Below are 19042 nucleotides of genomic sequence, written 5' to 3'. Positions count from 1 at the left end.
CTGAACACCAGTTGCTCAGATCCTGCTTTCAGGCTTCACTGAGAAGTTGCACAGAAAGGGGAAATAGAAAGAACTTGGAGTTTGACTTTAAGGATGATCAATACCTTGGCTATTTAAATCATGTAGATACTGCCTTCATCCTATGAGCTTGCAAATTACATTTATTTTGCAGGTGTAAACAGACAAATAAGTGTGGATTGTTTATATACAGTATGTGAGATGTCCAAAAACAAAAGAGGAATAGACATGTCTGTGTAACTAGATATCTTAATTTAACATTTGTTTTAGAAACTAGGGCACTAGATAGGGTGAATTTTTCATGACAGGCTTCCAAATCTGAGAAGAATATAGGAGGCATTTGAAGATGTATCAGATATTTAGACAAGGTAAAAACATAAGCAATGGAAAGGGGAAGGAACCTATCTATGGTGATTAAATATGTTACATAATACTGGCATTAGAAATATTTTAGAATTGACTGCTAGCATTTGGCTTTATCATATATCAAGGGCACAAGTAATCAATAGCTGTTAAATATAGCAGATCCAAATTTGTAGCTGCTCATAAGACTACATCAGTCAGGGACCGTATGCTGTTCAATTTTATTAATCCCTGTGACATTATACTTACAGTTCAAGCAGGTTTCATGTATGTAATACTGATTTAATGTTGTTCATAAAAAGCCACTAATAGAAAAATCCATTTCTATTGCCTTCTCTCCCTGTGTTTCTTGGGATACACTAAATCAATGGCCATGGGAACACAATGTATTTCTGAATAGCCATTGGAAAGCATTAAATCAAAGGTGGGTTGCTTGCTCATCCCGAGGTTTTTAAGGCCTGCCCTACTGTACCCAACATCTGCCCTCATATGCATAAAAATTGAGTTGTCAAATGGCCATAAGAATGCATTAGGACAGCTTAGCTCTGTTGAATCAGCTACAGGCATTGCTGCCTTCTATGTCAATGAAGTGTGTTACCAAATGGCCGTGGGAATCTGTTGAGATGGGGAACTGAACTATGATCTGTATGAATCACCAGGAGCCCAACTGTCTGTCAGAAATGCATTTAGGCTATCCCACCCTGCGCCCTGCAGAGGAATATACAGTACTTCTAGGATTTTGCCTAACAATATTCCAGTGTCTTCTTAGCCAATCATAGGTTGTAGCTTTCCAGAACCTAGAGTCTAAGAGTATCTGTGCGACTGCACAGCTGAAGAAATAATTTAACTTTAATTAGCAAGGCAGTGGGATAGACTTGAAAACCTGGGATAGTGAGATAACACAGGTGCCATCTGCTATTAGTGAGAGAGAAAACTACATTCTCATGAGCTGATTTATCCAGAAAGCTGAGCAAAAGGAGCCATCTTTTTAGAAAAGGCTTAAACATAAAAACCAGTTTTCTTGACAGGCCCCGCTCTACTCCCCACCAGCCATACTTAAACTACAGCAGCATACAGAAAAGGGGCTCCCGGGTAGATCTTTGGCAGCAAACAGGCTGGTAAGGGAGAAGGTGGTAATTTGGGTAACTAGTCTCACAATAAAGCCTGCTTTTCATAAACAAGCATGGGAATGCCCTGGCATACGTTGTCAGTCCTGAGACATTTCTTGTAGGCTTTAATGCCTGCCATGTCAATCAGCCCAATTTTGAATGGCCATTCCATCCAGCATTTTGGATACTCCTCAACTGCTTCCTCTGACCCAAACCTGTCACAGCCACCCTCATTTGCATAAAAATCAACAGAGTTTCCAGATGGCCACAGAATTGCATTGCAATGGGCTGGGATTCCACTCCTTGCCTTGTCAGCCTCCAAATAATGCTATACAAAAGGCTTGTCAACCTGAATGGCTATTAAAATGCAGAGGGTTGGATGGAGAAGGTAATGCTTGATCAGTGCTATATAAATGCATTGCTCGTGGTTAGGAAAAGGTGAATCTATCAATTTCAGTTTCCAATTTTAAGTTCAGTTCTCCACATTTCTGGGATGCGGGTGGCGCTGTGGGTTAGACCACAGAGCCTAGGACTTGCCGATCATAAGGTTGGCAGCTCGAATCCCCGCAACGGGGTGAGCTGTCATTGCTCGGTCCTTGCTCCTGCCAATCTAGCAGTTCGAAAGCACGTCAAAGTGCAAGTAGATAAATAGGTACTGCTCCGGCGGGAAGGTAAACAGTGTTTCCGTGCGCTGCTCTGGTTCTCCAGAAGCGGCTTAGTCATGCTGGCCACGTGACCCGGAAGCTGTACGCCGGTTCCCTCGGCCAATAAAGCGAGATGAGCGCCGCAACCCCAGAGTCGGCCACGACTGGACCTAATGGTCAGGGGTCCCTTTACCTTTACCTCTGCACATTTCTACAGCAGTTTGCAACTTTTGTTTTAAAAATCCTCATACAAATTCATCAGCACGTTTGTGTGAATTTCTCCTAACATGCACGTATTTGCATGCAATTTTGTCTAATACACACACATTTGAAAAACAAATTCCGTTAATATAATGCATTTTGAATGTTATTTTCTTCATTATTTACATTTTTATGGACACTTTACCTCAGTTTATGCATTTTTGTACGCATTACTTGATGGAGAACTGCACTGTAAAATTCAGAGAAGTGTGGTTTTGAGTGAATTTTGTATTTCGGTTTACATGTTGTTTGAGAAAGTTTAAATTAGGTTGATTCACCTTCAGATGAGAACTGAATTGAATTTCTCCCCATCTTTCCCCACAGTGCGCATTAGCTAACCACTAGTTTGCATTGGGAGTTAACAGTTGCTGCTGAAGTTCCCATTGCAAAATATTATGTGGCCAGCCTGTCTCTAGTTTCATTCTTTGTTTATGTAGGACGGTACACACTTCAGCTCTGTGATAGTGACATGATTAATACAGAGTTTACATACACAGAAACACATTTTGTTGCACTAAATTGAAATTAAGATTTGGCCAATAAGAAGCTGCCATATCCCAGGTCAGACCATCTACCTCAGTAATGTTTGCACTCAACTGACATCATCACACCAGGGTTACAAGTTTTCCCAGCCTACCTGGAGATGCCAGGAACAGAATCTGGAACCTTCTGCATGCGAACTGTTCCCCAACTGTGGCTGACATCTATGAGCTATCAGCTCACATGTTACATTGACCCTAATAATGCAGATATACAGACTGTGCCCCCATGTACAAAAACATGCCCTTACTTGCTGCCTGAATGCCATGAAAGATGCCATGTCATTTAAGGTTAAGAGAAATGGAATCACTGGACTCAAAGCTGTTGTATAAAGTAGGGCAGGTTTCAATCTGTTCTGAGCAAAGTCTTGGTTTCCCCTGATCTGATTCCAAGTTTAGTCACAATTATGCATCCCACCCAGTCTCCTCAGCTGTTTATAGATAAGAATACGTGCTCACAGAGTTCTTTTCCTGTCCATGCATACCCAACCAGTCAGTTCCTACTCCTCCCTCCATAACAAAAGAAGAAAACTAAACAGTCTTTTACTACTTCTGCACAAACTAGTTTAACTTTAGCACACTGCCTTTAATTTCAGAAGGAATTGGTACTGGTTTCCTCTACTATCTTCCTCTCGATGAGTAGCTGGAAGTTATTCCATTTACCCAGCTGCGCCCCCCCCCCGCCCCTTGCAGAAAGCAGTTAAGACAAGAGGGATGTTCCAGCCATGAATTATTGCCCTGACTTACTGACCTACTTCTGAGTCCTCTGGAGTAGAAGCTGACAAATGCTGGATCTAAATAGAAATTCTAAAACATTCATTTAGAATGAAACACACAAACTCACTTCCCATCTAAACAGGACTGAAACAGGACTGAAATTGATGTGTGCAAACATAGACCTGGATCCAAAGAACTGCATGGTCAATTCTCTGTGCCAGAGGGATCTTTGAATTTGTGCTTCTCAAAGAGCAGCTCTTTTTTGAAGCAGAGAGCAGTTTAAAAACTGGTTTCTGATTTGGTGTGGGATTAAAAAGTCATTGTGGGTATGCCCTAAGCCCTTTTGTGCACCTGAAATGGCTTTTTGGATCCAGGCCACAATTAGCAACAAGGCAAACAGGGTGGTTGGGGGGAAAAACCAGCCAGGTTATTTGCATTTTTATGGCATGCACATACAAACACTTACATTTTTTAAAAAATAATAATCAGTCAGTTAATTCAGAATTACAACTATCTGCTAAAATTTAGTAATCTCAGCCCTGTCTTTTCCTGCCCTTCTATCAGGTCTAAACTAGATGTAACATTAACTGCATCAATGCAATTAAACTGCAAGTTTCTTGTTATGTAAATATCAGCCAAGGGGAAGCCTTGGCAGCTTTGGAAATTGAGTGGGGAAGGGAAATATAGCTATTTATTTCCCTGCCACAGCCTCTACAAAAGCCACCTGCTAAAACTCTGCCTCATCTCAAATGACCCCGAGCTTGCTCAGTCTTACCCTCAGTTGCTTTTTTACATAACAAAAAGCATGTAGGTTAATTGCATCTTGTCTAGCTTTATGTGTGCTTCCCACCTCTTTCCTGCCAGAGAGGTGGCTGTTCATGACATAGAAGAATATGCAGAGATCTCCTTCAGTTTCTTTGTAGTAAATAAACACCCTCTGGAGGGAGGTTCTTCTGAATAAATAGTTTAGGTGCAGACTGTTAAACTGGAGTGAGTGGTGCTGGTGTGAGCAATGGAATGTGTTAAATGACCTTAAGTTATGTTGAGCTTGATCAACACCCTTTTCTGTTGCATTAATGCCAGTGCATCTCGTTGCAGTTGAATTTAAACAAGTTGGTCTGGTAGACCACATGTGGCTGTCATTGCAAGACTGCGATAATGAAGGTGAGACCATTAGTTGTATAGACTCATAGCTCATGGACCAGAAGATAAAGACTAAAATCCATTTTTCTTATTAAAAATGGATATACTATGAAATGATTCCATCATAGTAGTAGTCTTAGCGCAAAACATTCTTACCATTATTGTGTTGTGTGGTCCCATATATTTCATTGGTCATTTTAGTTTCACATCCATCCATCCATCCTAAGAGACATAGCAATGGGAGGATAAGGAGGAATATTACCTGTCTCCAATTTGTGAAATGAAGAAGTTCAGTAGAACATATTGTTATATCTGGTGACTCCAGCCCAGAGTTTTATGGACACTCTGATATGTGCCACAGCACTGGCACAGATTTCCCACAGCACTTAAAATTAAATAACAAAGCTCCAGGGATGTGTATGTTAAGTTGCCTTCTCCCTTTAAGCCTCTGAAGAAATATTCTCTAATCATACCTTCGTTTGCCCTAAAGTTTGAAGATTTCTTAGGACTCTTTGAGTCTCATTTCAAAGACCCATTGAACCATTCACAAAACTGCTTCAGTACTTGCAAATTGATTGGTGAGATCAACATGTATTTATATATTCATTCTAATTATAGGTCACTTGCTATGCACAGTTTACAATATGATAAATCCTAATACATAATCAAAATGCATAGATGTACAATAAGCACATAGCTTATAAGCCCCTTACGTCAGGGCTATAGTTCAGTAGTAGATAATCTGATGTCCATGCAAAAGGTCCCAGATTCTATGGTCATAAGGTCTCAGCATCTATAGCCACGGTAGAGCCACTGTCAGTCAGCATAGACATTACTGAACTAGATTGACCACTGGTCTGATTCAGTATAAGTTCCTATGTTCCTACATAAGGACTGACTCATGAGACTATTTCAGTATGTGAAAGCTGTGAGGGAAAGCAGCTCTGCGACTTTCCTTTCTGGGTATGGAAATTTTCTTGGAATCTTTTTAATGCGATTAAAAAGAGGGAAAGGGTCATAGATGAGGGGTGGCAGAGTATATATACTTTGCATTCAAAAGACCTCAGCTTTAATCCCTAATGTCTCCAGTTAGGAAGTTTGTGGGTTCCAAATGATGGGAAAGACATTGGCATGAGACCCTGGAGAACTTTTGCCTCATAGAGTAAACAATGCTGGGCTGGATGGGCAAATACTTATTTAACATATTTTTAGACTGCCTTTTAGGGCCATACTCTCAGAAAGCAGCTTCCATCATGCATAAAAGACAATTCAAATAGTGTTTCCTGGTATTATGTCAGCTTTCTATGTTTCTAATGGCAGACTACTGGCAGACTGGACTGGTTTGTTGTTGTTTTAAAAAAAGCTAGCAAACTTAGTTATATGAGGAGTTCTGAGCTGAAATCTAGTCATGCTGGTGACAGAAATGCAAATGTCACTAAATAAGAGTACCCTGGTATAATAATAATAATAATAATAATAATAATAATAATAATAATTTATTCGTATCCTGCCCTCCCTGGCCAAAGCCGGGCTCAGAGTGGCTAACAACAGGTAAAAATAGCACAGTGTACATAAAATTGCACAGTCAGTTAATTAAAATACATTCTAAAATCAATTCAGAATCAAATTAATGGCAACCGTTGGGTTAGAGTTCTATGAAGATTCTAGAAGGAGAGAGGAGGGTCAGACTGTGCCTTGGCCAAAGGCCTGGTGGAACAGCTCCGTCTTGCATACCCTGCGGAAAGATGTCGAGTTCCACAGGGCCCTAGTCTCTAATATTTAGCTTTTTAGTGGTATTCCTGGTAGACCTTGTAGTAAGTCACCCATAGCCTACTGTCCAACGTAGCTCAACTCTCTAATTAATTTTATGTTAATTAATTTGGTAATATTTAATTACCATTCCATTCTTGTCAAACACGTGGGCTGAATTTCCAGAAAAGTCTTCTTAAGTTTAACTTGGATCTACTTAAACTTGGAAATATACCAAGGGTTTGTTTTGTTTTTCGATTCCTTAAGCATATATAGCCTCAGATCCAGCAGAGTTAAGCATGCTGAATCCCATTGAAACCTTGGCTAATTCTGTGTAGGATTTAGGCGTCTGTTGGAGACAGCATCCACACTAGTAGTAGCATTATATCCTGTTCATTTTCCATCTCTTATCACATCAGTGGTGGTTTTAGCTGAATTCATTCCCCTGTACATTTCCATGGTAATTGTCTAAAATGACACTGTGTCCATTTCTTTACAAAATGCATGGTGCAGGTTCATATTTATTTATTTAACTATCACCTTCCAAACACAAGTTTCAAGGTACAAAATACCATTAAAACAGCTTTAAAAAGTGTTAAAAACAGCACAGAGAATAACAGTTTATGAATTTAAAAACAGTGCAAAGTAGGCACTCAGGCAGAGCCGAGACCTTTCCATCCAGCTGGCAAAGTCTGTCGGAACAAAAACATCTCCAAATGTTTCCAGAAAGTGCAGAGGGTGAGTTCCTGTTGCATCTGGACAGGAATTTTATCCTACAAAACAGGTTCTTGTAGAATCGATGTAGTAGGTGCAGAGGTTTACATATAATGAGAATAAACTTCTAGGTACACTATTAATAGCAAAAATACCATTTTTTTAAGCACACTGCAAAGTTTTCTGACAACTTCAATACAATATAATTTTAACTGAATTTAATTCAGTCTTGCTATTCTTAGCAAGAGCTGCCACGGTAACCAGATCTCATAGAGATCTGTACTCCCCATCTTTTTCAGTATTGGTAGAGGATGATTTTATGATGCAGCCCATTGCAATTATTTGCAATGTGAGTGAAATGTAAATTCATAGCACAAAACCTGCCAGCGTATCGTTTTGAAAGGAAGTTTATTTGAAAGCTGCAGTCTTTTTAATGCCCTTCATTCTCACTAATCAATAAAAAAGCAAGGAACTATATCTTCAACACAAGCAGAATCGTAGAAGGAAGTGCTTATTAGACATTGCACAGGGCAATGTGAGAGTAATGACCCTGCGTTTGAGAAAAGCATCGTAAATCCTAGATTAAAATGCTGAATACAATTTATATTTCTCTTTCTGTCTCATGCCAGGAAGATGTAAATGCTGTTCAAGGTTTCAGTGGGAGAGAACACCGTGAAGTAGCCTAAAATAGCCTATTACAGGCAAGGCCACTGCAAAAGAGTTTAAGGAAATCAGCAATCATTGCCGGCAGGGCATGAGGCTATTAACCCTGCCCATATTTTTGCTGTCAGAAATGCTGAGTCTGTGGGTCATATCTTAACGTTCTACCCCACTAATTCATTTTATATTGAGATCAGTGTTAACACTTTTTCAAAAATTAAAGTGTGTACAATTCCATTTCTCTCTCACACACAGATACACTTTTATTTTATGAACTTGTAGATAGCTTATTTAAGCTATTAAACATATGAATGAACACTATCAATAGCAATCACATTAATTATTCCAATTTGTCTCCTTAAATTATAAACTTTGTTTCTGTAGACGCTGAGAATATATGGCTTGGCAGTTAATAAGGAACGTGACTTTTATTAGTTGTACAAGAAACTGCATTTTTATTAACAAACAAACCCACATGTGTCTCTTACATACTTATTTCTGTGTTGAGGATTGTGGACAAAAATGTTAACAATAATGATGCCTTAGTATGATATTGTGGTGTTATGGTAGGTTGTGTCTATAGCTCTACAATGGTTGTGTGTCTGGGGCAGTTCAAGAAAGACTAATAATGGGACTCAAGACTCTTGTGTTCTGCTCTTTTCACCCATTGACAGGATATGTGACCTTGTTTGATGATTCACTTAACCTTCCTGTGCATTGATTAATTAATGTGCGAATGGAGTGTAATCATTAGAAATTGTCTAAAGTTACATAGTAAGGGCTCCACACTAGATTCCTACCTGTTATTTGGGCTTGAGCATTTGTTTCAGCTACCATGTAAGAAAACCAGCCAGAATCGCATGCAGATAGGTTAAATGTTTCTTGTTGGATGCTGCATTTATCTTAGGGCAAGATTTATTTCTTACATGTGTAGTCAAAACTGGGAAATTCAATCAATGTGGTGAGATCCTGTACAAATGTACCTGTGGATGGTTATACTGCAGGTAAAAGGATTCATAACTAAATGTATGGTTTCCTTTGCCATTAGAGAAAGTGGAGTGGACTGTCAGTATTCTACAAATTTGACCTATAAGCCAGAAGCTCTAAAGCGTATTACTGATTGTCGTGCTCACAGCTGAACATTCTGCATAGGAAGTGGGGAATAGTAACGTACGTGGGGAGCCCACATCATAGAAGATAAGCAGAAGCGTTTGTGCTGCTAATCATGCCTCTTCTATAGCATACACCATACAATCATATTTGCGTGGACAGGCGGAGTCCCCAGATCCCGCGCGGTCCCCCCGTCATGTGGAATAACGACTCAAGACAACGTGCTATGGGATTAAATTGGCCACAACTTTATTAAATTTCAAATGTGGGTAGACCTTGGCTCAGGCATTGGGCGTTCTCCCTCCCCAGTCCCCAGCCGGGGACCTAGGGAGCATCAGGGTTATCCAGTGGGGGGGGGGGGATGGGCCGGCTCTGGAGAACATATGTTCAAGCAGAGATAGCCGCCCCCGTTACGCTGCCGCCGCCGCAGGGGAGAGCAATGACGACCTTTCAGCGTACGGTCAAAGCCTCCCTTCAGAAACCCGTTTAACGGGGAACCCTGGTATCGCCGCCGCAAAGAGGAAGATGGACTAAAGGATTCCACCCAAGGCCTGATACCGCCAAAGTTGTGACGTTTTGCTACGGGAAAGGCGAAACCTGCTGTCAGGGAACTGACATCAGAGCGGGAGGCGAAGGGGAGGCTCCTGGATGATGCTGGAGAAGGACCCAGCAGCAGGGGGAGAAGCAGCTCAGTGGAGGGGGAAGCATTTAAGCGCAACACCAGGAACAAAAGTGGGCAGATGGGGAAATCGGAGAGAGGGCTCACGGACTCTTCACTGGAACTCAGTGAGGAGGGGACAGGTCCTCCGCTACCTACGCCCTCCCTGCGCAGAAGGCTCCCGCACAGTGAGAGGAGGAGGAGACTGGGTGTCAAACAACTCTTATGTTGGAAGAGATTCAAGAAACGCCCACTGACGGATTCTGCTAGTGACTGAGACAGTCATGATTAGAAAGGGCTGTGCAGTCAGAAAGGTTTAACAAGGCAAATTAGCCTAGAGAGGCACCAGTTTACGCACGAGTAACTCATACTCATCACACCTGCCAATGCAGGAAAATTCCTTTCCGGCCCTTTAACAGCGACCTTAACGTAGCAGCGCCTGCATACCTGTGAAGAAAAGTTAACCTGCAAAACCTGTGAAGAAAAGTTAACCTGCAAATAAGACATTAACTGAGAGTGGTTAGGGTGGGAGAAGCTCTGGAGCCAAGTGAGGATTCCCAGGTAAGATGCTCCCTCTATTGTGTGGGCAGGTAATCCCTCCCCTACCTGGCCTGGTCTCCTTGGCAACGCTTCCCCCAGGTGGGATTGGACAACTGACTGAGGTAGGCGGAGACCTCCAGGTATCCCACCTGAGGGAAGGCAAACCAAGCCTATGCTGTTGGAGCCGCTCCAGATCTAGGGGCTGCGTGCGTCCACGCAAAGGGCGCTCCCCGTTTTAAGCGGGGAGTGGTCATTCTTTAACGTTTTGGACAGGTCTCACTTCCACTGTTATTCACCTTTCTGTCTCTATTATCTTGTCGGTACATGGAGGCATAATCCATCACACATAGCTATGTGGATGTGTGTGCTGCTCTCATACTCAGCGTTCTCCCCTCTTTCTCCCCTTCCGGCCAGAATCTGGCCCTTTCCACTTCCCATTTCCACTTCACCCCACCAGCCAGTTAACAAAATAAAATGGCAAGAATACAGCAGTTGTATTCAGTGTTCAACACAGCTGCTGGTAGCTGTGATTACAAAAACCATACAGGTTGTGGGTACGATTAAGAAAACAGTGTGTCCCACAATTTGAGAAACACTATAATAAGTTTAAAATACCGTATTTTTCGCTCTATAAGACGCACCAGACCACAAGATGCACCTAGTTTTTGGAGGAGGAAAATAAGAAAAAAAATATTCTGAATCTCAGAAGCCAGAACAGCAAGAGGGATCGCTACGCAGTGAAAGCAGCAATCCCTCTTGCTGTTCTGGCTTCTGGGAGAGCTGCGCAGCCTGCATTCGTTCCATAAGACGCACACACATTTCCCCTTACTTTTTAGGAGGGAAAAAGTGAGTCTTATAGAGCAAAAAATACGGTAACCTTTTTGCAAATGTAGAGAGGTTACTCTTCCTAAAAGGCAGTCATCTGAGAGAGAGATTTGAGCTCCCCCCCCTCTCTCTCACACACAGACACACAGATAGATAAAGGAAGCTTAAAAGGCAGACTTCATAGAATTCTGAGACATTTGTGTATTAGCTGTAGCTATAATTTCACATGAAATTTCAGATTAAGAGGCTTTTTCTGAATATTTTATCTACTGCTTGGCATTATGATGATGATACACGGCATTCTTTTTGCATAAGAAACAGTTTCCAGAAATCCAGGCGGGAACATTTCCTGGCTTTCTGATAAAATAAATAAATAAATAAAAAAACAAGGCGGCAACATTAGCAAGCATTGCGAAGTAGCAACTGAACAGGATAAATTATTTCATTTCACTTTCTTCTTGGAATCAGAACTGAACAAATTTGATAAGATTTCCTTTTTAGGTAACATTGCAGCAGCATCTTTCCTTCTTCTTTTTTTTATATTGCTTCCCTTTAACACTCAGCTATTCTTCATTTCTCTCCTAATAAATCATTCTTCATTTAAATGGGTCACAGATACAAGTCTTGTTACGGATTATGTCTGTATCTTGTTTAAAATAGCTGAGATTGCATAGGGTATCAAATAACACCAATATGCTTGAGATATATGAGGAAACATAGTGGGGGACAGAAACAGAGTTCAATTTTAGTCAGATTTTAAAGCCAGGAGAATTTTCAGACTCTGCGTCTCCAATTTGAATCACAGAGTCGTGGTGATCATTTTAGGCCATTTAGCCATGTAGTGCATGAAATCCAGAGCTGTCCAGGCTCAGCTTGAAGACCTCTGGACAGCGAGAGCCCACCACCTTTCTAGATCATTGTTTCCATTGTCAAACTGATCTTACCATTCTGCTTCTCCTAATGTCAAACCAAAATCTACCCTTCCTGTAACGACTTAAGTCCATTAGATCTTTGTGATATGCACATCATACATTTAAAGCATGTTGCTTCCTCTAAAAAATCCTGAGATTTTTAAGTTCAACCCTTGCAGAGCTGTGTTTTCCAGGACCCTAAGCAAACTACAGTTCCCAGAATTCTTTAGGGAAAGCTATGCATTGAAAATGTACTTTAAATGCCATGTGTTTTAAATGGTGTTGATGTAGCCCTAGTGTAAAGCCTTAGGGTTCTGTAATTGAGAAGAGGAGGGGCGGATTGGCAATAACTCCAAAGTCTATGAAAATAATCCTTTATCTCTTAAAAGTAAACAAGAACAACAACAAACTATTCACATAACCAGTCAATGACCCATTATACAAGCAAATGCACAATGCACAAAACAAAGCATTCCAGAAGCACACAACTCAAACCACTGTGGGTTCCTTAGCAATAGAAGATTTATTAACAAATAATGTCAGCTAACTGTTGCTATTTCAGTCTGGCACAAGTCCATCTGGCACAGGTCTTTCAGTCTGTCAGAATTCACTTTCTTTCTGTTCACTTTGATTTCTTCCATTTCTTCCTCTGGTTGTGTTGTTCATCTTCTCTCAGATCTCATCTTATCCCTGTCTTTATTTACTTGAGGCCTCACTTCCCATTTGACAATTCTCACCATTTTGTGCTCCTCCCCTTTGTACATCTTGTCTTGTAGAGCCCTTAGGAGCAGGCATGGCACTAACCTTGCCCTCTGGAGTAGCAAAGAACAAGTCTTTGCTCTCTTCTGTGTAACAGCTCTTTAGATATTTGAAGAGTTCTACCATGCCCCACTCAGTCTTCTCTTCTCCAGGCTAAACATATTTAGTCCCATCACCCTTTCCTAATAGCATTTGTTTTTATACCACCAACCATTTTTGTCGCTCTCCTCCAAACCCATTCCAATTAAGGACACACTCATTCTTTGCCTGCCCTTCACATGATGGGGAAAACATGAGGTACCAGGCAATCTTCAGAGCCCTGCAGCAACCCTCCCTCCAGTTTGATGAGGAACTATTGATGAGAACTCTTTATAATCACCTGTGAATCCACATGGCTGTATTCTCATATAACCTGCATTTAACCAGTTTGCTAATCAAAATAGTGTGTGTGTGTGAGAGAGAGAGGGGGGGGGGGAGAGAGAGAGAGAGAGAGAGAGAGAGAGAGAGATGCTTTTTTGAAATCAGCATAAGCAAGAGTACTTCAATGCATGGGGCTATCTCTGAAGACAATTTGGAAACTTCAGCTGGAGCAGAATTTGGCGGCCAGGTTGCTCACTGGGGCAAGATGGTTTGAGCATATTACACCAATCCTAGCCCAACTGCACTTGCTGCCAGTTTAGTCTCCAGGCCTGATATGAACCAACCCAGGCCCTGAGATTCAGGTCCTTCTTAATGTAGCCCCTCAGCAAAAGGCCTGGAGGGCAGCAAAAGGAGAACAGGCCTTTTCTGCAGTGGCTCCCTGCTTGTGGAATGCTTTCCCTAGGGAGGCTCGCCTGGTGCCTTCATTATATATCTTGAGGTGCCAGGGGATAATGTTTCTCTATGACCAGGCCTTGGCTGATTAAACATTCTTTGGCCTTTTAAATGTGTTTGTGGTTAGTGATTTGCTTTTGTTTTATTATGTATTTTGTGTTCTCGTTTTGTATTTTTAAGTTGTGAACCACCATGTGATCTTTCAATGAAGGGCAGTGTACAAATTTAATAAACAATAAAACAATAATAATTGTGGCCGCAGCATCCCCAAAATCTGCTAAACTGGTAATCATGCAGTGCTAGAAAGTAAAATTGACCCCCTGGAAAAGATGAGAGCTCTCAGCTTCACCCTGCTTGTGTATAACAGCCACTTTGATGGGACAAATATAAGATCAGTATGGAGGTTGGTGTCAGAAGTGCTCCTGAGAACACACAGGTTGTGCTTTCTTGTGTCCTGCTTTAAGCAGTGTCTTGGATTTTCCAAGTGGTGCTTAGCTGTGATCCTGAAGTACAAATCCTTCTAAAATAAATCACAATTCATGATTGCCCCACTACTTCAACTCCATTTCAAAATGTTGTGTGCATACCTCCTCTGTTAGATATTGGAATGAGCCATCGTGTGCTGGAAGTTGCAGCATGTCTGTGTGTTGTCCCTGGCAAGATGTGAGTAGCTTACTGGGGAGGTAAGAGGGCCACTTAAAAATAAATCACAGTGAAGTGTTAATCACATCAGTGAATGTGGTATTCCTCAGAAGTAGTTGTCATTACAGCAAATATTACCTTATGAAATTAATCTTCTTAATGTCCTAAAGCCTTTCCTTCAAAACAGCTTACGAGAACGCCCCGTTACAGAATCCTGGCAGTTCTAAATTGATTACACTTGCTCTGAGATTATAATTTTGTGTGTGGTTTAGCCAAATCCCTTTCACTCTCTCTATTTTTGTTGGCTTTTCGTTCCACGTTGTAGTGATTGTTTCAGCAAAAAGGAATTTAGGCAAACCTTCTTGGAAACATGAAATAGCTCCTAATAAGCTAGTTTGTTTTTGCACATGTGTCATTACCTACAGTGAAGCAGCAAATAGTACTGTTGCCTCAGGTGTTAAATTAGCAATCAAGTGGAATGCAAATGAAATAATTGCTGTTTACACCCTACAGCCTGTATTGATAAACTTTGGAGCAGTTAGAAGTTCCAAAAGTCTCCTTTACGATTGAAGCACATTGGAGAATGTTTCACAGGATAAGCACTCATCCATTTTTATTTTATTTTTTGTGGCCTGCATTCTTTTCTGGGTGGCTCTCTGATCCATGTGATCTTCCCCCACTTTGGGGTTTAGGGGTGGAAATCACACAAACCAGATCTCCTCAAGATTGGATGCTAATGTGGAAGGCCCAAGTTATGCAGCAGTGTGGTTGGGAAGAGACTTGCACTGGTCTTCTGCTATGTTGTTGTCAGTGTTATTTTTCTAGAAAAAGAGGTGCTGGAACTCACCATGACTGTTTCCCTGGTTCTCTTATGATGGCAATGGCGCCCACCTGAGAGGTGCCAGAACTGAGTTCCTGTGAGTTCCCCCTGAAACGAAGCCCTGGTTATTGTGGTGGTGCCTTGACCTGAACATTTGAGCCAGACACAGTTGTATGTGGTTCTGAATTGTGGCATCCAAGGATCATTTTTGTTCTGCTCATATTACATTGCTTTCTATTTTGAATATTTTATTTGTTCACACAATGCATATATAACCATACACTAAATAGTAAATGCCTTTTAAAGGGAAAAAGAAGAGAAATCCATGCATGCAAGTCATGTCAAAATATATTTTTTCTTAAGCATCAAGCGCATTCCCCCCCTTATGGTCATGTCATGTGTTTTGTTAAATGCATTCCATATTTATTTGATTCTTTAAAAAATATTTATGTTGATTCATTGTGTTAATTTTGTTTGACTGTTATAAGCATGATTTCTCATATGTTTATTTTGTTTCTTTTAGGTTCTGTTTTGTTTCATAAGATCCCACTGGATGGGTAAATGAAATAAGGAAAAAAAGAGAGGGGGCGTGTTGAATCTATGTGCTTCTCACTAGGCAGTGGACATGTTGTTGTGCTGTCAATTGCTACGCTCCTTGGACCTCTCTTGTAGAGATGAGTTATGTTTGGAGGACTCTGGAAGTATGCACTGTTTTGGCAACTTCATTTCAAAATCAGCCCCAGGCAGCTATCAAGAAAGCACAAAAATAAACTGTTGTATTCCGTAGCAAGGATCCTGCTCACAAAGTGGCATTTTAGCAAAGTTCCACAGTATTATTTCAATTCGATTGTTTGCCTGAACTTAGCTGGAAAGAGAATTAATTTTATAGATAATATTTATTAAAGGTGAACTGCAAATACTTTGTGTACTAAAAAAAGTTAAAATGTTTTATGTCCTCATTTTACAGATTCTTATATTCCAGCCTTTGAATTATAACATTCATACCAATGGCGCAATTGCTCACTTAAAACCTGAGCACTTGCATGTTTGCAGGACTTTGATCAAACATTCTAAAACCAATAAAAAGTAGCTCCACAAAGCTTTCTCAATGTAAGTAGTCTTTAGCATGGGCCGGTGTCTCTGGAGAGAAAATAAGCTGTAAAAATTGCCTCTTAACATGTTGCAGTTAAGGCATTGTTTAGCAGTGTGCCATCTCATGTTCAAAGATCACTCTTTGCTATTCTCAAGAAATCGGTTGGTCAGGAAACGTTATATGACTCTCCACCACTGCTACCATTAAATAAAATATCCTAAATTGCTGTATGTGCAGTTCAAGTACTTGCATGGTCTTCTAGGTCTTGAACCCAACGGCGGTACTGTTGCCATTACGCTCATACGGCATTACCACCCTTAAACACTTAGGTTGCCACATATATATATATCCTGTTTCTCTTTTTTGAAGGAAGGTAGGTGGCAGACATATGCCTAGGTGCTGTGGTGGCATCTGAGACAGAAGGAACCCTTTTCAGACCAGCTCTGAAAAGTGGCACAATTCTCACTATATCACAGCCTGCTCTGTTAAATATAAAAAGCATGGTGGGTTCTGGGGCAGTTGCCCAAGAGGTTTCATTCTCAAAGGAGAAGTGTTCTGTGCAGCAAAGGAGCATAGAATAAGTGTCTAACATCTCATTGCCTAATCCTGCCAGTCCTTTGTCATCTCCAATATAATTCCCTTATGCACCTCTGGGAATGAGACTGATTCTTTCTCCTGATTGGTATGAACTTATATTTGCTGTTAATGGACTGAAAACCATTAAACAAAAGGTGGTCAACAAAACAAATGCTCTATTTAGCTTATTCCAGCCTCATCCAAGCTGCAAAGTTTCATGTGTGTAAAAAACATTAATAGACGGATATCTTAAATACCAAACTGAGAATTGCCAAACTTCAAAATATTCTCAATTTTCCATTCTTTAAAGAAGTTTCCAAACACACTTCTTGTCACATAATAGGTTTAGGATCTTTAACAGTATTTCTATAAAACATTCTTGTAGTATTTTGCAGTTCAACTTTAAGGTACACAGGTACGATTTTGGAATAGCTCTACGTGTACTGACAGATTATTTTGGATTCTATGTAATCAAGGCATTTATTTTGATAAAACAGAATTGATTTGTGCACCACCAATTTATATATGCACACAGGCAATATAGGATAATCTGGGTATTTTTGTATTCCACATTAGCCACCCAATGCTCTGTTCATGCTATAGTTACTCACAATGTGTTATGGATTACAGCACATGGCTATTTGCTGTTTGTGTTTTGGCAGTAGCCATGCTTAAATAATGAAATAGGCCATGCTTTGCTTGCCGATTTCCTTTCCAATATGGGAGCAGATAAAGCTTACTGAAGCCAAATTTTGAAGTTGGAACTTGCAGTATGCTTATTTCATTTGGATTACTAATGACCCTGCCTGTCACTCTAGATATTTTAATCTGTCCAAATAGTGTTGAGTTTACAAAGATCATGGTTAATTATACAATTACTGACCCCTTAAACCACAGTGAAAATCATCCTAAGAAATCTGCCAGGGCCATTAAAATAGTTAAAGGCGTAGCTTTCATTGCTAAAGTGGTGTTAATAGTATCTTGCTAGGCGGTAAAAAGGGTTTGTAGAATGCTGAAAGTCTGTTTTACGCATTGATAAAACCTGAATAGTGTATTTTTATTGCCAGCAGTTGTGCCTAGCTAACTGTCATGCTGGCTAATTGCAGCATACATTAAAAATCAGTCCTTGGCTCTTCCTGGGGGAGGGCGGTGTTAAGAACCAGAATCTGAAACTACTATCATGTTCAGAAACTATTCACTTAGTTAGGTTGAGCAGCTTCAGGTCTGTAATAAAACTTTATCCTTTCTTCCTGAATTCTGTTGGGAGTTCTGCTATTGGCATGCATGGCTAGAACACGGTACCTTGTGTAGAGTGTATATATTTGATCAAGCCCTGAATGCACACTTAATCACAGACACGTTAGTGTTCCATAACGTAAAGTTCACAAGGAATGTCACCATTTAAAAGGGGTAGCTGCCCGCCTTTAAATTTCCTAGAAATTAATTTGTACGCGTTGCTTACATTTTATCATGTTATAATTTGGGTTTCCTCGTGCAATATAGCTAACTACTGTCCAACTATATAGCTCAAGCTTTGACTCATTTTCATTCTTTAGTTACTAGAACCGTTCTTAGCAAATAACAGAGTAAAGCTGACACATTGAGCTGAATTGTGACCATTTTCATTTAGCATTTTAAAAAATAAAGAGAAAAAATGAACTTGTGTAATTACGTAAATTGTGTGGATTAAACAGGACTGTTCTGGAAAAGGCAGAATATGAATCTTAACTTCATCAAGTGGAGTGAAAAACACTCTGAAACTAGTTCTTCTTGGGTTCCTGGTTTTAGATTGTAGGCTACTAAGTTGGTGCTACTGGGGAGAGTTAGGATTCACCAGAAGGACCCATCTGCTGGTGTAAAAGAAATTACCTGACCACTTCAGTAAGCCTTTCCATGTGGAGTGATGTTAAAGCGGCCTTCACATAAGAGTCACAAAGTCATTGGTGGCCTGGGAGGTGGGGAAGCTCTGCTGCTATTGGGGGCTCCATTGCATCTAAAGAAATCAGCATGGCAGGGCCGCTACCTACCGCAATGTTTCCACTGGTGGTAATAATAATAATAATAATAATAATAATAATAAAATAATCAATTTTTATTTATACCCTGCCCTCCCTGGCCAGAGCTGGGCTCAGGGCAGCTAACATCAGTAAAATTACAATAAAAACATAATGGGGGGGGGGGGGCAATTTAAAATACAGGTTAAACATATAATTTAAAATGCAGCCTCATTTTAATAGTAGCCCATAGATCAAAACCAGAAGGGGAGGGAAACATAAGGGTCAGACTGAGTCCAAACCAAAGGCCAGGCGGAACAGCTCTGTCTTGCAGGCCCTGCGGAAAGATGTCAAGTCCCGCAGGGCCCTAGTCTCTTGTGACAG

General features: G+C 40.6%; 1 protein-coding gene across 9 annotated transcripts in view; it reads left to right on the top strand.

The window, feature by feature from the left end:
- The window catches only part of NTRK2 (neurotrophic receptor tyrosine kinase 2), a 172809-nt gene that overhangs the window by 80385 nt on the left and 73382 nt on the right, over positions 1-19042 (top strand). For 7 of the 9 annotated variants that reach the window (XM_080972478.1, XM_080972481.1, XM_080972479.1 and 4 more), the window contains one exon: positions 4750-4815. The exons of the other annotated variants lie outside the window; for them this stretch is intronic. In XM_080972478.1, coding sequence (XP_080828604.1) covers positions 4750-4815 — 66 coding nt within the window. The remainder of the gene's footprint in view (positions 1-4749; positions 4816-19042) is intronic. 9 annotated transcript variants of the gene reach the window in all.

This window comes from Podarcis pityusensis (assembly GCF_964106645.2).
Source record: "Podarcis pityusensis genome assembly, chromosome: 11".
Classification (NCBI taxonomy): Eukaryota; Metazoa; Chordata; class Lepidosauria; order Squamata; family Lacertidae; genus Podarcis; species Podarcis pityusensis.
This window is presented reverse-complemented; position numbering and strand designations above follow the sequence as displayed.